Here is a 15,129-nt window from a genome sequence, read left to right on the forward strand (position 1 = left end):
CGCGCGCAACATTTGCATCAATGTCGGCCAAAAGCCACGCCACTTCCGCGCCACTTCCGCGCCACTTGTTGGTCGGCAACTTGCACTTTCCATGGACAAACTCGCACCTTCCCAACCTATCGATTGGACGCACGCAAGTGTGGGGCTGCACCTGCCTGGTGCCCCATTTGCCCCGCGATCGCTCTTAAATTTCACGCTGCGCAAGTAGCAAATGCAAAATTGCGCCTCGTCTGGTGTTCGCTATTGAATGACCTTTGTATAGTTGCCATTGACTTCGCCTATTCCCCTCGGCTGAGTACCTCTCATCGTCGCCTCCCTTCCTCTCTCTAGATTGTCTTTCCAAATCTCCTGGTGTTCCCGCCTCTTTCGAGAACCCCACTTGGCTGTTTCGACGACTTACACCCTTCCCCAAAGCTCCGGTCCGTTTTTCGCTCTTCCGACTCGACTCTCGCACAAAGGCACGCGATGCCCAAGGTTCACCTGCTGGACTATGTCGCCGGCAACATTCGTAGTTTGGTCAATGCCATCGAAAAGCTTGGGTACGAGGTCGACTGGATCAAATCGCCGCAGGATGTGCCTCGAGCGGAAGTAAGCCTGCACCGTGAGGGGAGCATTGGAGCTTGCTTGCGCCTTTTCTCTCCCCCCCCCCCCCCTTCCGGCGCGCCTGTCCGCCCGCCCCCTTTGCCCCTCTATCTTGCTTGCGCGGCATTGTTTTCTGCCACAGCTAACGGACTGCAGAAACTTGTGCTTCCCGGCGTAGGCCACTTTGGCCATTGCCTGTCGCAGCTCTCACAGGCCGGCTACCTCCCTGCTATTCAGAGACACATTGAGGAGGGCAAGCCCTTCATGGGCGTGTGCGTCGGCTTGCAGGCCCTCTTTGAGGCGTCTGCCGAGGATCCAGATGTCCCGGGCTTGGGCGTGATCAAGGGGTCTCTGGGCCGATTTGACGGCTCAACCAAGTCTGTTCCTCACATCGGGTGGAACAGCGCATGCGCCGACGGCCAAAGCATGTACGACTTGCGCCCCGACTCCAAGTACTACTACGTCCACACGTACCGAATGCCCTACGTCGCGGGCGAGCTCGAGGCCCAAGGATGGACCGTCGCAACCGCAACCTACGGCGCGGAAACATTCGTCGGCGCCGTGGCCAGGGGCAACGTCTACGCGACGCAGTTCCACCCCGAAAAGTCTGGAGTCGCCGGTCTGCGAACCATACTAGCCTTCCTGACCGGCCAAGGCGCCGAAACTCTCGGTGCCCCGGCACGGCCGGCCAGCCCCCGTGCCGGCCAACTTGCCGCCCGGGACGGCCTCACCCGCCGGGTCATCGCCTGCCTCGACGTGCGGGCCAACGACCAGGGGGACCTCGTCGTCACCAAGGGCGACCAGTACGACGTGCGCGAAAAGGACGACTCCCGCAGCGTGAGGAACCTCGGCAAGCCCGTCGACATGGCCAAGAGATACTACGAGGATGGCGCCGACGAAGTCGCCTTCCTCAACATCACCTCCTTCAGAGACTGCCCCGTGGCCGACCTCCCCATGCTCGAGGTTCTTCGACAGACGTCGCGAACCGTCTTCGTGCCGCTCACCATCGGCGGCGGCATCCGCGACACGGTCGACACGGACGGCACCAAGGTGTCGGCCCTCGAGATCGCAACCATGTACTTCAAATCGGGCGCCGACAAGGTCTCCATCGGCAGCGACGCCGTCGTCGCCGCCGAGGAGTACTACTCGCTCGGCCGCCGGCTCTTCGGCAACACGGCCATCGAGCAGATCTCGCGGGCGTACGGGAACCAAGCCGTCGTCGTGAGCGTGGACCCCAAGCGCGTCTACGTGCCCAAGCCGGACGCCACGAGGCACCACATCCTCCGGACCCAAGTCCCCGGGCCCAAGGGAGAGCCGTACTGCTGGTACGCCTGCACCATCAAGGGCGGCCGCGAGGTGCGCGACATGGACGTGGTCGAGCTGGCGCGGGCGGTCGAGGCCATGGGCGCCGGCGAGCTCCTGCTCAACTGCATCGACAGGGACGGCTCCAACAGCGGCTTCGACCTCGAGCTCATCAGCCAGGTCAAGCGGGCTGTCGAGATACCCGTCATCGCCTCGAGCGGGGCCGGCCACCCCGCCCACTTTGCCCAAGTCTTTACCCAAACGACCACGGATGCTGCTCTCGGCGCCGGCATGTTCCACCGCGGCGAGTACACGGTCAGCCAGGTCAAGGAGTACTTGAAGGACAAGGGGCTGGCGGTGCGACCGGTCGAGGCCGAGGCGTCATGACATGCTCGAGGAAAGGGGGGGGTGGGGGGGAAGGGAAGCGAAAACAAGTACATAGATATCTGACGGTTAGACGGGACGACATGATGAGATTGGAGCAAGTGGCAAACAAGGTTTCTATTAGAGTGCAATGTGAAAGAAACAGGTTTTATTCAATTTTCTTCTTCTCCCGACTAACAGAAGCACCCGAGCAGAAAAGGACGCACATATCCGCGTCCTCGGTGCTTTTCCGTCTAGCATCCATCATCCGGAGAAGACAACCTGTGTATTGCATGCCGGGACATCACCAGGGAAAACAGCAGCACAGGCCAAAAGTGACCAAAACAATGCAGGGCATTTCACATGATCCCCCCCCTCTGCCGGCCCCGAAAGAAAAGAAAAGGAAAGAAATGGTCAAGATCAAAGTACAGCCTCAAATATCGAGAGGCAGTCCACTGTCCTAGGTAGATTTGATCGAGGTTCATGGCAGCATATGCCGACGAGTAAAATGAAAAAATAAGAACAAAAATGAAAATAAAAAAAACCCCTGCAACGCAAGGCAAAGACTCAACACTTGAAACAAAGCCAGGAGGTGGTCATCACAAACTGGGCAGCGTGAAACCTGACATCTAGAGCTCCATGCCCATAAACACCCACCTATTGCTTGTAACGTCCAAGTTGTTTGCCCAATGATCCAGGGTGGTCATTTCAAATCCAACCCACTGCAGACTTTTTGACAACTCCAGGGCCTCCTGCATTGGCATGCGGCGATCCACACAAATTACAATATGGCAGCAGTCTAGTGGGCCATCCGCAAGCTCAATGAGAGCCATGAGACTGGAGACGAAGTGTTAGCACCCAAAGTGAAGAATCCCGGAGGGCATGTTGGAGAGGGAAAAGGAAAAAAAAAAGACTTGCACGTACGCTTTCTTCAAGTCTCTTCCAAGAACGCCTTCAATGTCGAAAAAGACGAACAATGACTTCTCCTGTCCGTCACTCGCCACAAAGGCGCGAAAGCTCGCACCACCAGCGTAGTCCCAGACTTCCATCCAAGCATCAACCTCGAACCCGGGAGACTTGACATGCTGGCTGTGCTGGAAGGCGTCGGATAGACGGTGCTCCGGCGGTGGTGTTTGCAAATAAGCACCTGACAGGCAGGAGCCATGCATCGACAGGTTCCTCTCACCATGGAATGCTGTCTTCATGGGCTCGCAAAAGAATCTCTCACATTCTTCCCTGATCATGAGTGCTGCCCCCCCTCGTCGCTCCGAGCGACGGCCGCCCGATTGGTCGCGCTTCTTGTTCTTGGGCAGAAGAGCGAGCTCGTTGGACGAGGTTAACGCGGCGAGGGGGGGGCTTGTTGGAGGTGAAGGAAGGCCTGAGGTAGGGACCTCAGGAATACCACTCCGCCCCTGCAAAGGCAAGTTAGCACGAGCACGGGGACACCGATTCAAAGAGGGGACGATGCTCGGATGCCGTCCTGGGAGGGGGGCGGTGGTGCCACGCGAGACGCGGAGACGATCGATAACGTACCTGCAGCCCCGGGAGTGCAGTAGTGGATGCCCTTGAGCTGGGCAGCAGAGTCGACAATGTAGCATGAGGCAAGGACGTGAACTCGGGCAGCTGCGTCCTCGCCGTAATTACTACTACTACTCAGATTCTGGTTACTTAAAAGCGCCATTGTTGACGGGATTCCACGGCTGCTACGCGTTGACTGCGGGTTCGGTATTGATGGTTTGAGAAACGAGGATGGCCGCAGGGCGATTTACGGCAAGCGACGTCGGCGGGACGAGATTTTAAAAGTCTCAGGTAGAGTAAGTAGACGGGCGGGTGTTGGCGAGATGGTGTGGATAGACGGTAGAAGTTTTGCGGACGAGCAAGTGCTGCAGAATGTGTAAGTTGTGGATGATGGCTTGCCACGAGAGACGTTTGAAAGATGAGACTGTGATGATGGATTGGCTGTTGTGGTTGTTGAGTGATTACGAAGGAGGAAAGGGCGAAACTCGGGGGGTAGAAAAATCCAGGTGATGGCTGGGATCACCTGGCCTGACCGCCTCAGCCATATAAGACGTACTGTACCGCAGCGGGCCTCAGCCTTCTGGTACATACATGGCTTCACGTCTGGTTACTAATTAACAAGCCCGGGGCTGCCATCCGCCATTAGCCATTCGCCATCCGCCATCCGCCATCCGGCCAGTTGGGTGGGGCCATAACGGGCGAGAAATTGCTTTGCAGGCTGGCTACTGGCTCCAGACTGCAGACCTCCTCCCAGTGCGCACTGTGCACCGTCGGCTCGCATGTCGCTCCCTACCAGGAAACTCTCGGCGACTCTCACAGCAATTACAGAGTCCGAACTAAACTGGGTTGCCCAGCAGATTTTGCCCAGGCCCGCAAAGGCACCGTTACGAGACGCACCCTAATGAGTTGATTCACATGTATTGGGCATGAAACGCGGAGAGGACTGGGGTTGACTGATTTGGACTGCGAAAATCAAGGGTCTGCTGAGTCTGTCTGTCTGCTCGTAGCGGAAACGGTGTGTGGATGGGACCCACAAGACTTACCACCACACAGTGCGAGTTTGTGCGGCTTCTGAGACACACGTCGGGCCGTACGGAGCACCACCGTGCTGCAGCCGTGACGACGTGACATTTTTGGCGAGCAATTCGAATTCTTGGCAGTGCTATGCGGCCTAGGAGTAGGTAGGTGACTTGGGGATTCCTAGCCATGGTTATCCGTGCTCCGTCTCATCGTATCTGACTCGACTCGCTACAGAGTTGGTCCTTCCCTTCAAATGCAATACAGTAGCTAGCTGCACGTGCCCCACAAGGGCGTAGCGCGCAGCAATAGAGTTTTCCAATTCACACGCAGCGGCCCCTAACGCCTGACTAATACTAGCGAATACTAGCGAATACTACATAGCGCTCGCTCAAACATCGCGCCAGACGCAATGAAACAGGACTGCAGATCGCCACATATGCAGCTTCGTCTGCACGGCAGCAAGCCCGACCAGCGAAACCCGAGCAAAGTCAGCCGGACCCCGAATCCCCTCGCAATGATCAAACCAGCGGGGCCCGATCCCTACCGCATTGCAATCAATCAATCCATCAATCCATCATTCATCTAGCAGCATCCGAGCACCGTTTGAAGAGTTTAGTCAGCCAGAAACGCACTTCTGGCGTTTCATTGTGGTATGAAGAACAAGATGATGATGATGATGATGACGGATAAAGATTGATGCAATTCAAACACGGGTTTGGTGACAAGTGGCTGCCGAAACTTTGTTGCTGCGTGGTTTGTGCACCCTGACTGCCAAGGGCACCCACGACAAGGTTCGTTAGCCTTGCATCTGTCAAAGCAAAACGGACGAACGGTGGGTGGCAATGTATACTGATCGTCTACTTCTCTGCGTGCTACCTACCTCCTCTACGAGATAGTCACCCCACTCCACGGATAGGTACGTGTTGGTTGACATTGGCCTCGGCAGAATGCATGGCTAGTTTTCTGATTGCCGTGGTTGTTTGGTAACGAGTGACTGCCAATCGCATTGGGTTGCACTGCCTTACTCTGATATATGCTTGAATGTCCCAAAACTACCCTCTCATACATGCCTGGCGCTGAGACTAGCAAACGCGTCCGGGCTGTGTCGCCCGTTGTTCCATGCCATATCCATCCCCAGGTTCACGCTCTCCCTGCTTACATGTCCGTTTGGCAAGAACGGATCGGGTTGGGTGAAGCCGTCACTTGCATAGGGATTGGTGCTTGCAGGCAAGGCTAGTGAGGCTCTCCGAGGCGGCTGGTTCGACGCTATGGTAGGCTGCGTAGAGTGTGTGTAAGCATCTTGGTTGCTTGAATTGCCGAGCGTCCCAGTGGCCAAGCTTGGTTCTGCGGCAGCTGGTCTGGGACAGATTTGCGATGGTTGGTTATATAGCGCCATGATCGAGGCCTTGTCGCGACGAGGCGGCTGGTGACAGAGCTGTTGACCAGAAAACGACTGAGGTATGAATTGCGGCATTTGCACCTGCTGATATTGCTGCGCATTCGTGGGGAAAGGAAGGGCTGGAGTCGAAAGCGATTGTGGCAGCGCGCTGATGGTCGATTGAATAAAGTTTGATGGAGTCTGCTCAGGTATTCGTCCCAGGATCGGAGAGGCTATCCTTGTCGGTGACCGCGCAAAGGGGTTATTTGCGAAACCATTTTGCGCCGCGTTCATGGTCAGGCCATGCTGGGTCGTGGTTGGACTCGACGGTTGGGAAAGGAACGGGTTATACCCGGTTGGCATGGGTTGTATTAGTTGGTCTGCTGACGGGGGATAGGTTGACATGCTGTGGAAGTACGTGGGGTGCTGGAAGCCCTGCGGGCTGGTCGGGGCCGATGGAGATAGATACTGTTGAAACGATTGTTGGTGCAGAGGCTGTGGAGGAGGGGGTGGTAGTTGAACCATTGTGCCTCCGTTGACCGGGAAGATTGGCGGTGGTGCCGCAGACACGCTGAGACCTTGGAACGCTTGATTGACATGATCTACCTGTTGCGACGGTGACCCGAATGGGTTGGTCAGATTGCTGTACGGGTTTTTGTGATGGAGAGTGCCGGTGGAATGGGCGGTTTGTGGCTGGGCGACGGGCAACATGTCGAACGGGTTGGTTGATGTCGTGGATGACGTGGGCGGTCGATCGAGACTTGGCTTCTGCGGATTGTTGAGACTAAGCCCGAGGGTGTTTGAGCCTGATGACGTTGACGAGTTCAGAGGAGTCAGAGACTTGGTCGAGCGTAAAGCTGCTTCTCGGGGCAGCTGCGTTGGGGCTGGGGATCGACTTCTGCCTTCTCCCAATCGAACCAATGCCTCGATGGCCCGATCCAGGTTGCCGTTAACTCCCTTGAGCACAATGGCATTTCGTTGGCCGTCTTGAAACCCCAGTTCACCGAGTTTGGCAAGCTTGCGGTCCAGGTCATCATGCTCGTCAATGTCTATGCTTGCGCCAAAGATTTTCGAAGGTTTGTTCGGATGGGTCGGCGAAGTGATTGTCGAAAGACCTGCACCGCTACCAGGCCGCTGCTCCTTCTTTGCCCTTGAGGAGAGGGGAAAGATTGACGACGCCGATCGAAACCCGAATTTTGCCGAGTTCTTTGGGGGCAGAGGGGGCGGTGTGCCTTCGTCGGAGGCCGGGCTATGTGGTTTCCTGGGTCCGACGGCAACGTTGTGGATGTACTTTTGACGGATAAATCGTTCCATGGCCGAGTCTGCTTCGTCCACGTCCACAGGAACAGGAGCCTTCCGACCCTCCGGGTTGTATATTTGATTGGAGGCAACGTTTCCGACTTTGCGCATGTTCTATGTTGCTTTAGTCAGGCGGACTGGAAGTGTTCTCGTGGCCACGGAAGCTTACATCGACTTGTTCATTGGACCAACTGTCCATGCTTAGGGATTTGACTTTGGATATGTGAGTACCAAGCTTCCTATGTATTGCGGCACATCGCATGCATAAGAAAACGCCCAACTAACGCATCGGGTCAGTGTCCATGACGGACGTTGAAGAGAAGGGAGGTGTAGTAGTTGGCTTACGCTCCAAGATGCCCAAGCTGCAAAAGAAATGTCAGCTTAGCATGCAAATGACATAAGAAAACTGTTTGCCTCAAGAAAGAGCAGACCTGGGTTTCTTGCGTGGCAATCTGCGCAAGAATTATTGCCCGGGACATCATGGACAAGATCATGGAGGGCTTTCTCGTTGCGTGCTTGCTGGCGCTTACTCAAAGCGCCGGACATGGTTGGTATCGGTGACGACAGTTTATTACTTGTTAGGAGCCGAGGATGGAATGGGATATCAGCACTGCGGTGACAGGTCAGCGAATGGCGGTTCAGTGTAAGAATTGGGTAGTAGATTCTCGGCGGGACAAACGTTGCGTTGGTATTCGATCGCGTGGCGAGGGAGGTTCGTGATTCTTCAAGGATTCATGGTCGGAAACGAAGTCGAGAAAGGGGAGAAAAGCCGGGAGATGGTAAAAACCCTGGATGAAGGCATTAGAGAAACGCGCAGGCACGGAATACCGACAGGATGGGAGTAGAAGGGAATCACGTACAGCTTGCTGGGCTAAACAAGGCTCAGTCCTGATGCTGGTCGAAAAGGAGACACTGGAACAGGTCAACTGCGTACGGAGTATTGACGTCCCAAAGTTTCTGGGGTTCCCGCCGCCTGAATGGGGGGGGCAGATAGTGGGGTGTGTGGCGGCCTCTGGCGGTCTCTGGCGGTCTCTATTGGCTTACACCTCGCGTGTTGTCGCCTCAGGGGTCCAATTTGGACTCGACAGTAAGTCTGGTCAGTGCCAGTCAGAGCGCCTTGGCAACGCAGAATGCGGGTGTCGATCAACCAGGCGGTTGATCAAACCGTGCTGTGCTGCCTGGTCCGTGTGGGCTGTTGATTAAACAGATATGGTGCTGAAGGATTCGATCTTTGCCCAGAAATCAGCCATCCGGTGGCGGAGGAAAGAAGTACGGAGGACGAGTACGGATTACGGAGCACCTCAATACTTACTACGCGCTGGAGGTACCCGAGGTCAACTGGCCACAGGTGGCATAGGGTCAGCGCTCACGAGGGGACAAAGTTATGTACCTAAGGTAGAGAACTTTTCGATCAGCGCCACGAGGCCTCCCTTCCTTCCCAAAACATTGTTTCGGTCCAAGATTACCTGGTACTGGACTTTTAATTTGAAAGCTCAAAAGCGCCAAAGTACCTAGGAACACCTTCTTGGAGGTACCCTGGAGATGCCTAGATATATGAGGTAGGCTTCTATGCAAACGTTATATTCTAGACTCTTGGGTTCCCCGTACTCCGTACTCGGTTGAGATTGGAGGTTGATCGAAAGTGGAGCTCGCCTCTCGTCGATCAAAAGTGTCAAAACGTCACGGTATCGCGGGTGGTTCATAGACTGAAGAAGGACGAATCACACATGATGACGAGCGGGTTGACGATCGGGTTGACATTCTCAGTCGGCAAAGTCGCCTCAAGCCGGTCTCTGTTGTCTCTCTCTTCCCCCACCTCCCCCTTCTCGCGTGGCTTGAAAGCTTCGAGCTGTCAAAGCTCGAGCTGTCAAAGCACGGACGAGCTTGGGCTCTGCAACGGCTCGCGACAACAGAATCAGGTATCCGACGTACGCTGGCACTAGGCAGTTTACTATTCTTGGACGCCGAATGGCGGCGCACGGAACTGCAGGACCGACTTGCTGATGAGAATGGAGAGCAGAAGTCCCCATGCGACCAGTGGATCGTATCGTGGCAGGTTTTCGTGCCAAAGTCGTCGAGAGCAGCATGTTCACAGCCCCCCCCCCCAAAAAAAAAAAAAAAAAAAAAAAGAAATAAGCCAGACCAGGCCAGGCCAGGCCAGTCCGAGCTGCAGCTGCATCACGCACACGGACAGAGTCGCCGGAGACATTGGACGAGATACCGGCACCCTCGGCGCTTTGTGCCGGCTCTCCGCCAAACGATTTGTAGGCTAGTCTGCAGTATCCGGATTCCGTAGCATATACTATATACTCCGTACTCCGTAGGTTGGTCAAGGAATCAGACGAACCTGCAGCTTCCACGTTTCTGCTGTGGGCTCCGAGGCTTGGAGCCCCCTGATTCGCGACGACATGGAACGGTCGGTTCGGTGCGTGGAGTTAGCCCGTTGCTCCAGTTCGTCCAATCACGTGTTGATCGATTGCAACGGGCCTGGCAGGTTCAAAAAAGCCGCTTCTTATGAAATGTAGGAGGGTAGGTACCTACATACCTACCTACCTAAGTTATGGAGTGCGGGCAAGTCGAGTGTGGTTGCTGACTGGAGAATCCGGACAGAATCCTCCGCACGCTCCGAGCTAGAGCACGAACAGCTCTGCCCTAACTCGCAGCAAGTTCCCCGTCGCAAGAGCCCCGTCGCCAGTACCTCGTAGCAAGTGGCCTGTGCAAGATGTCCCGTGGTAGAGGTACATGCCGACAGCTTGCAAAGGCCGGATCGGATGTTAGGGGCTGTTTTGACTCCGTACTCCGCACACACCTCGTAGCGACTGGAATGCAACCACGTGTACGGAGTCAGCTGCAAGCTGGAGGTCCTGGACGTCCCAGGCCTCTTAGACATATCCGTACGGAGAACCCTTCAGGCGTCCACATGCCTTGGACCCATAAATGAGAGCAGAGCAACGGCGCTGGCTGGCCAGGATGGATCGATTGATCCTTCCCGGGTTCCCCAGCCTCCTTCCTGTTGCTGCCTCAATTCAATGCCTGTCAGCAACCCTTGGCACATCGTGGAATTCACCGCAGACGCTGCATGTTTGCAACCTGGCTGTTCCGTACTCCGCATCCGTACCTGCATCACAGATACCTCGGTGCACAACGAAAACGACAACCCTGACGTCGCCTTTCACGAGGCACCTCCGTCCTCTGCGCCTGACTTCCGACTTCCGACTTCCGACTTCCGACTTCCGACTTCACCAGCGTCCGGCAACCCGTTATATGAAGCTCGTAAAGGGGGCCAAGTCGTTTCTGGCGCAACTCTCCTCTACCCCCCTCCTCCGACCTTGCTCCTGCTCCTGAAGTCCATGGTGCTGCTTACCCGTAGCTACCATGGCTGGTATCGAAAAACTCGAGGTTCACAGCAAGGTAAGAAAACAATGAATACCCCAAGAGCAACGACGCAGTCGCAGTCGCAGTCGCAGTCGCAGTCAAAGTCGTCGCTTTCCACCAACCAACCAACCCAACCCCCCCCTCCACCGCTCCGCACCCGAGATTCGCCAAGCGCCTTCGCGCGTCTGCATCTTTGCTGAATCTGAGCAGTCCTACATTGTCCGCTGGGTTAGAGTCGACCAAGACAATACTCTCTCGTGGAGTGTTCAGCCCGACAAAAAGTCAATGTGGGTGCTTCCCAAGTCTTGGGCCCATCACGAGTCCGTAAGCGGCGCGCTGACCAAAACTCTGCCGAGGACAGCAACTTTGGCATTGTAAAACATCCAGGCAGCGGCGCCACTACGATCCTATCCGCAAACGACGATGAGCTTCACGGGGGCGCGCACATCCCCGGCGGCACCAGGTTTCCCAAAAAGGACATGAGCGCGCAGGATCTCTTGACGGCAAAGGGCTTCATCCCCATCCTGTGGCATGGGAAGTGCGAGGCAGATAAGGTATCCCGAGGCACGCACGATGTGCTTGCGGGCGAAGGTGGAATGTACGGCCTCGTCTTTGACAACACCTTTTCCAAACAGACGTCCAAAAAGGCCACCTTTGTTCTTCTCACCTACCCTACCAGTGCGCCGCCGCAGACCACGACCAACCTGCCCAACCTGCAGTTTCCCAACGCCCAAACTAGTCAGTCAAGCTTGGGAAAACACAGCAACCCCCATGCCGAGAATGGCCCTTGTGCTTCCGTCGACAGCCTGCCAAGTCATGGCCACGACAGAGCGACGTCTTCGGGAGGGAAGAGCGATACCACATGGGCGGCCCTAAATTATCACGTCGGTACGCTCTCCAAGAGACGCCGCAAGAAGGGTCAAGGCTACGCTCGTCGTTTCTTCTCCTTGGATTATTCCACGTGCACTCTTTCTTACTACTACAATCGAAACTCGTCCGCCCTCCGCGGAGCCATCCCTCTCAGCCTTGCCGCCATCGCAGCCGACGAGAGACGCCGAGAAATCAGCATTGACTCGGGTGCTGAGGTTTGGCATTTGAGAGCCCCCAATGACAGAGAGTTCCAGGATTGGGCACGGGCTCTTGAGCGGGCTAGTCGCATTGCACGAGGACTCGAGACGCTGATGAAGCCTTCCAAACCCATCTTGAAGCCGCCCAACGGTCGTGCGCTTCAGCAGACCCGGGAGTCGAGCCATTCCGAAAACTTTGAATGGCAGCAGGTCGAAACCCTCGTCAGTCGTGTTGTTGGTACCCGAGATGCGCTTCGACGGTTGACCAAGGAAGTGGCGGAGCTGCCCAAGCCCACACCTAGCGGACAGCTCCTGTCCCCCAGACCTGGCACTGCGGGAGATGACGGGAAAGACGACAACTTCGCGCCAGTGGCGGAGAAGAAGTCCTTTTGGAAGCGCAAGTCCACCGCGCCCGTCTTGACCCCTTCCGCTTTGCAGCAAACCACGCCGTCCGCAATGGCTGTCCCGTCACCCGAGAGCGCCACCACGGCTGCTGCTTGCAGCATCACGCGCCGTGCGTCCAGGCGAAGATCACGAGGGTTTGCCCAGGAAGAAAAGTCCCTTCACGACCACTGTGAAGCTTTGCTATCCGACCTCGACTCCGTCGTATCCGAGTTTACTGCTCTGATCGCCAATGGAAAACGACGTCGTCTGCCGCATCAGCCGCCGGCCGGGGCTTCTTCTCGCGTCAGCATGGAAACAACATCTACAGACGAGTTTTTCGACGCCGAAGACGCCAAGTCCGGTGTCGTCAAGATTGACGGCAGCGAGGACGAGTTTGCAGAGACGGACCCTGAAGAAGACTCGGTGCACGAAAGCTCGTCTATATCTTCCATGGATGATGAAGACGGAACCGCAAGGGATGGGGCGGGCGACATGTACCCCAGCAGGCCAAAGAATCTATCGCCCTTGCCGATCGCCGAGTCTGTCGAGAGGAGAAGCCGCATCCCGCCTGCAAAAGTCCAGCCGCCAAGCCTCATCGCCTTTGTTCGCAAGAACGTCGGCAAGGATCTCAGCACCATCAGCATGCCCGTCTCCGCAAACGAGCCGCTTTCGTTGCTGCAGAAAGTGGCGGAGGCGCTGGAATACGCACAACTCCTGGACAGGGCTTCAAGGCAGAGGAGCCCGACAGAACGACTGCTGTTCGTCACGGCTTTCGCCGTGTCTCAGTTTAGCGTCGGCCGAGCCAAAGAACGAGCCATTCGCAAGCCGTTCAACCCACTCCTGGGCGAAACGTTTGAACTGGTCAGGACAGACAAGGATGTTCCAGGAGGCTTCCGACTTCTCGTGGAAAAGGTCCAGCACCGACCAGTGAGGCTGGCCATGCAAGCGGATTCGGAGAACTGGTCATTCTCGCAGTCCCCGGCGCCGGGGCAGAAATTTTGGGGCAAGAGCGCGGAAATCACGACTGACGGCCGGGTTCGCGTGGTCCTGCGCCTGGCTGACGGCACCGACGAGCTGTATTCTTGGAACATCGCGACCATGTTTCTCCGCAACGTCGTCATGGGCGAGAAATACGTCGAGCCTGTTGGGTCGATGCACGTCAACAATGACAGCACCGGCCACAAGTCCTGCGTCGAGTTTAAGAGCAAGGGCATGTTTGGCGGTCGCTCCGAGGACGTTCACGTCACCACGTTTGGACCGGATGGAAACGACACCGGCAGCGGGTTGACGGGCACGTGGACCGGGGCCCTCAAGACCGTCGGGCCAGGCAAGGCCGCCAGCGAGGAGATTTGGCAAGTCGGCCAGATGGTGGACGATGCGGCTCAAACGTACGGAATGACGAGGTTCGCCGCGACGCTGAACGAGATTACGGAAATAGAAAAGGGCAAAATGGCGCCGACGGATACGCGGCTTCGGCCTGATCAGCGTTTGGCCGAAGAGGGAGACTTGGACGCGGCCGAGAAGTGGAAACACAACCTGGAGGAAGGCCAGCGTGCGAGACGGCGAGAACTCGAGGACGGCGGGGTGGAGCATAAGCCGCGGTGGTTTGTCAGAGCAGACAACAGTCCGGAGGGCGAGGAGGTTTGGAAAATCAAGACGGGGAAGGAGGGCTACTGGGAGGAGAGGGCTCGGGGAAGCTGGAGCGGTCTTCCAGAGTTGTTTGACGTTGCCGAGCTGTAGCTTGGAGCCGTAGCTTGGGGCTGTAGCCTGTAGGCAGTGTGTGTGGATGGCCCGATCCGATTTGAATGGTGAATAAACTATTCTTTTCTTGAATTTTGGTTCAGCGCGCGCCAAGTTTAAGAGTTGCCGGCTGCGGGTTGTCGCGTTGTCCAATACCTCGCAGGTCAACGACTACTTCTTGGCATCTAGGTGGCAGTGCCCTTCGCCAGTCAGCGGGATGGTACTTTTAGCCAGATATGGGATTTGAATTCCGACTGGGATCTATCCGTACATGAAGCCCAACAAAGCCACACATTTTAGCGCAAACGGATTTTCAAAGGGAGAGCTGGCTGCGAACCCAGCAGTTGCAGTGAGCGGAAGAAGCCCATCCCATCAAATACGCGCCAGATGGCTGGGCGGTTCAAACATGTGTTTGTCAATCTCGAGCCGCCAGTTCACCAAGGGCTGGCATGAGCACCGCATCTGCGACTTGGCTGGTGGCACGGCGGCGGGCCGTTTTAGCCTGTTGGATGGAACAAGCCGCGAAAACGGGCAAGGAGGGAGCAAACTTGGTGACACGTTGGGCTGATTGCCCCGGGGGCGATTGCAGCATCGCGGTTATGCGACTTGACTTGGTGAGGGTTTGCGCAAGATGGGCAGGGGCATCGGGACAGAGAAATGGAGAGCATCAAACAATAGTAGGATGCGCCACGGGGATGAGCGGGGCTCAGCAAGAGACTGGAGGACTGGAGGACAGGCAAGTCGTGGCGCGTCATGCGTAGGCTGTCATGGTGATTTCATTGGCTGGGCCGAGTCGCTGCCCCTGACCCGTTCAAGCCTTTGAGGTTCTCCGTACGGAGTACTGGCTGCCTCTGTACTGGGCTACCTCGGAGTACGCGGGTGCTATTATGAGGGAGAGGCGTCGCAAGAATGACGGCGGCATACGGAGTAGAGGAAGGGCTTACGGTTCGACCAACAACAGTGCAGTCATCCCAGCCCAGTTGCTCCCTTCTTCGGCAGGTACCTAGGCACCTAAGATAGAAGTGCAACCGCTTTTCTTGCTCTCCAGGTAGTTTGATCGACGTGGACCGGGTTTGCCGCCTTGGTTTGCTCGCTGTGGTG

The 15,129-nt window shown here is 56.4% G+C and overlaps 4 protein-coding genes across 4 annotated transcripts; 2 read left to right on the forward strand and 2 right to left on the reverse strand.

Moving 5' to 3' along the window:
• Positions 1–465: 465 nt before the first annotated feature.
• Positions 466–2,271, forward strand: UV8b_07467 (uncharacterized protein; the record flags this gene model as incomplete). The annotated part of the gene is made up of 2 exons (XM_043144964.1): positions 466–588; positions 739–2,271. 2 exons carry the CDS (start codon positions 466–468, stop codon positions 2,269–2,271), a joined length of 1,656 nt encoding a protein of 551 aa, XP_043000899.1.
• Positions 2,272–2,876: 605 nt separating this feature from the next.
• On the reverse strand, positions 2,877–3,928 carry UV8b_07468 (uncharacterized protein; the record flags this gene model as incomplete). Its single annotated transcript, XM_043144965.1, has 4 exons — positions 2,877–3,084; positions 3,172–3,603; positions 3,650–3,659; positions 3,781–3,928. The coding sequence occupies 4 exons, from the start codon at positions 3,926–3,928 to the stop codon at positions 2,877–2,879; spliced, it is 798 nt and encodes a 265-aa protein (XP_043000900.1).
• Positions 3,929–5,427: 1,499 nt separating this feature from the next.
• Positions 5,428–8,008, reverse strand: UV8b_07469 (uncharacterized protein; the record flags this gene model as incomplete). The annotated part of the gene is made up of 6 exons (XM_043144966.1): positions 5,428–5,553; positions 5,666–5,740; positions 5,852–7,576; positions 7,632–7,742; positions 7,808–7,824; positions 7,894–8,008. The coding sequence occupies 6 exons, from the start codon at positions 8,006–8,008 to the stop codon at positions 5,428–5,430; spliced, it is 2,169 nt and encodes a 722-aa protein (XP_043000901.1).
• Positions 8,009–10,837: 2,829 nt separating this feature from the next.
• Positions 10,838–14,028, forward strand: UV8b_07470 (uncharacterized protein; the record flags this gene model as incomplete). The annotated part of the gene is made up of 3 exons (XM_043144967.1): positions 10,838–10,873; positions 11,048–11,124; positions 11,199–14,028. 3 exons carry the CDS (start codon positions 10,838–10,840, stop codon positions 14,026–14,028), a joined length of 2,943 nt encoding a protein of 980 aa, XP_043000902.1.
• Positions 14,029–15,129: the final 1,101 nt, after the last annotated feature.

Source organism: Ustilaginoidea virens, chromosome 6 (genome assembly GCF_000687475.1).
Source record: "Ustilaginoidea virens chromosome 6, complete sequence".
Classification (NCBI taxonomy): domain Eukaryota; kingdom Fungi; phylum Ascomycota; class Sordariomycetes; order Hypocreales; family Clavicipitaceae; genus Ustilaginoidea; species Ustilaginoidea virens.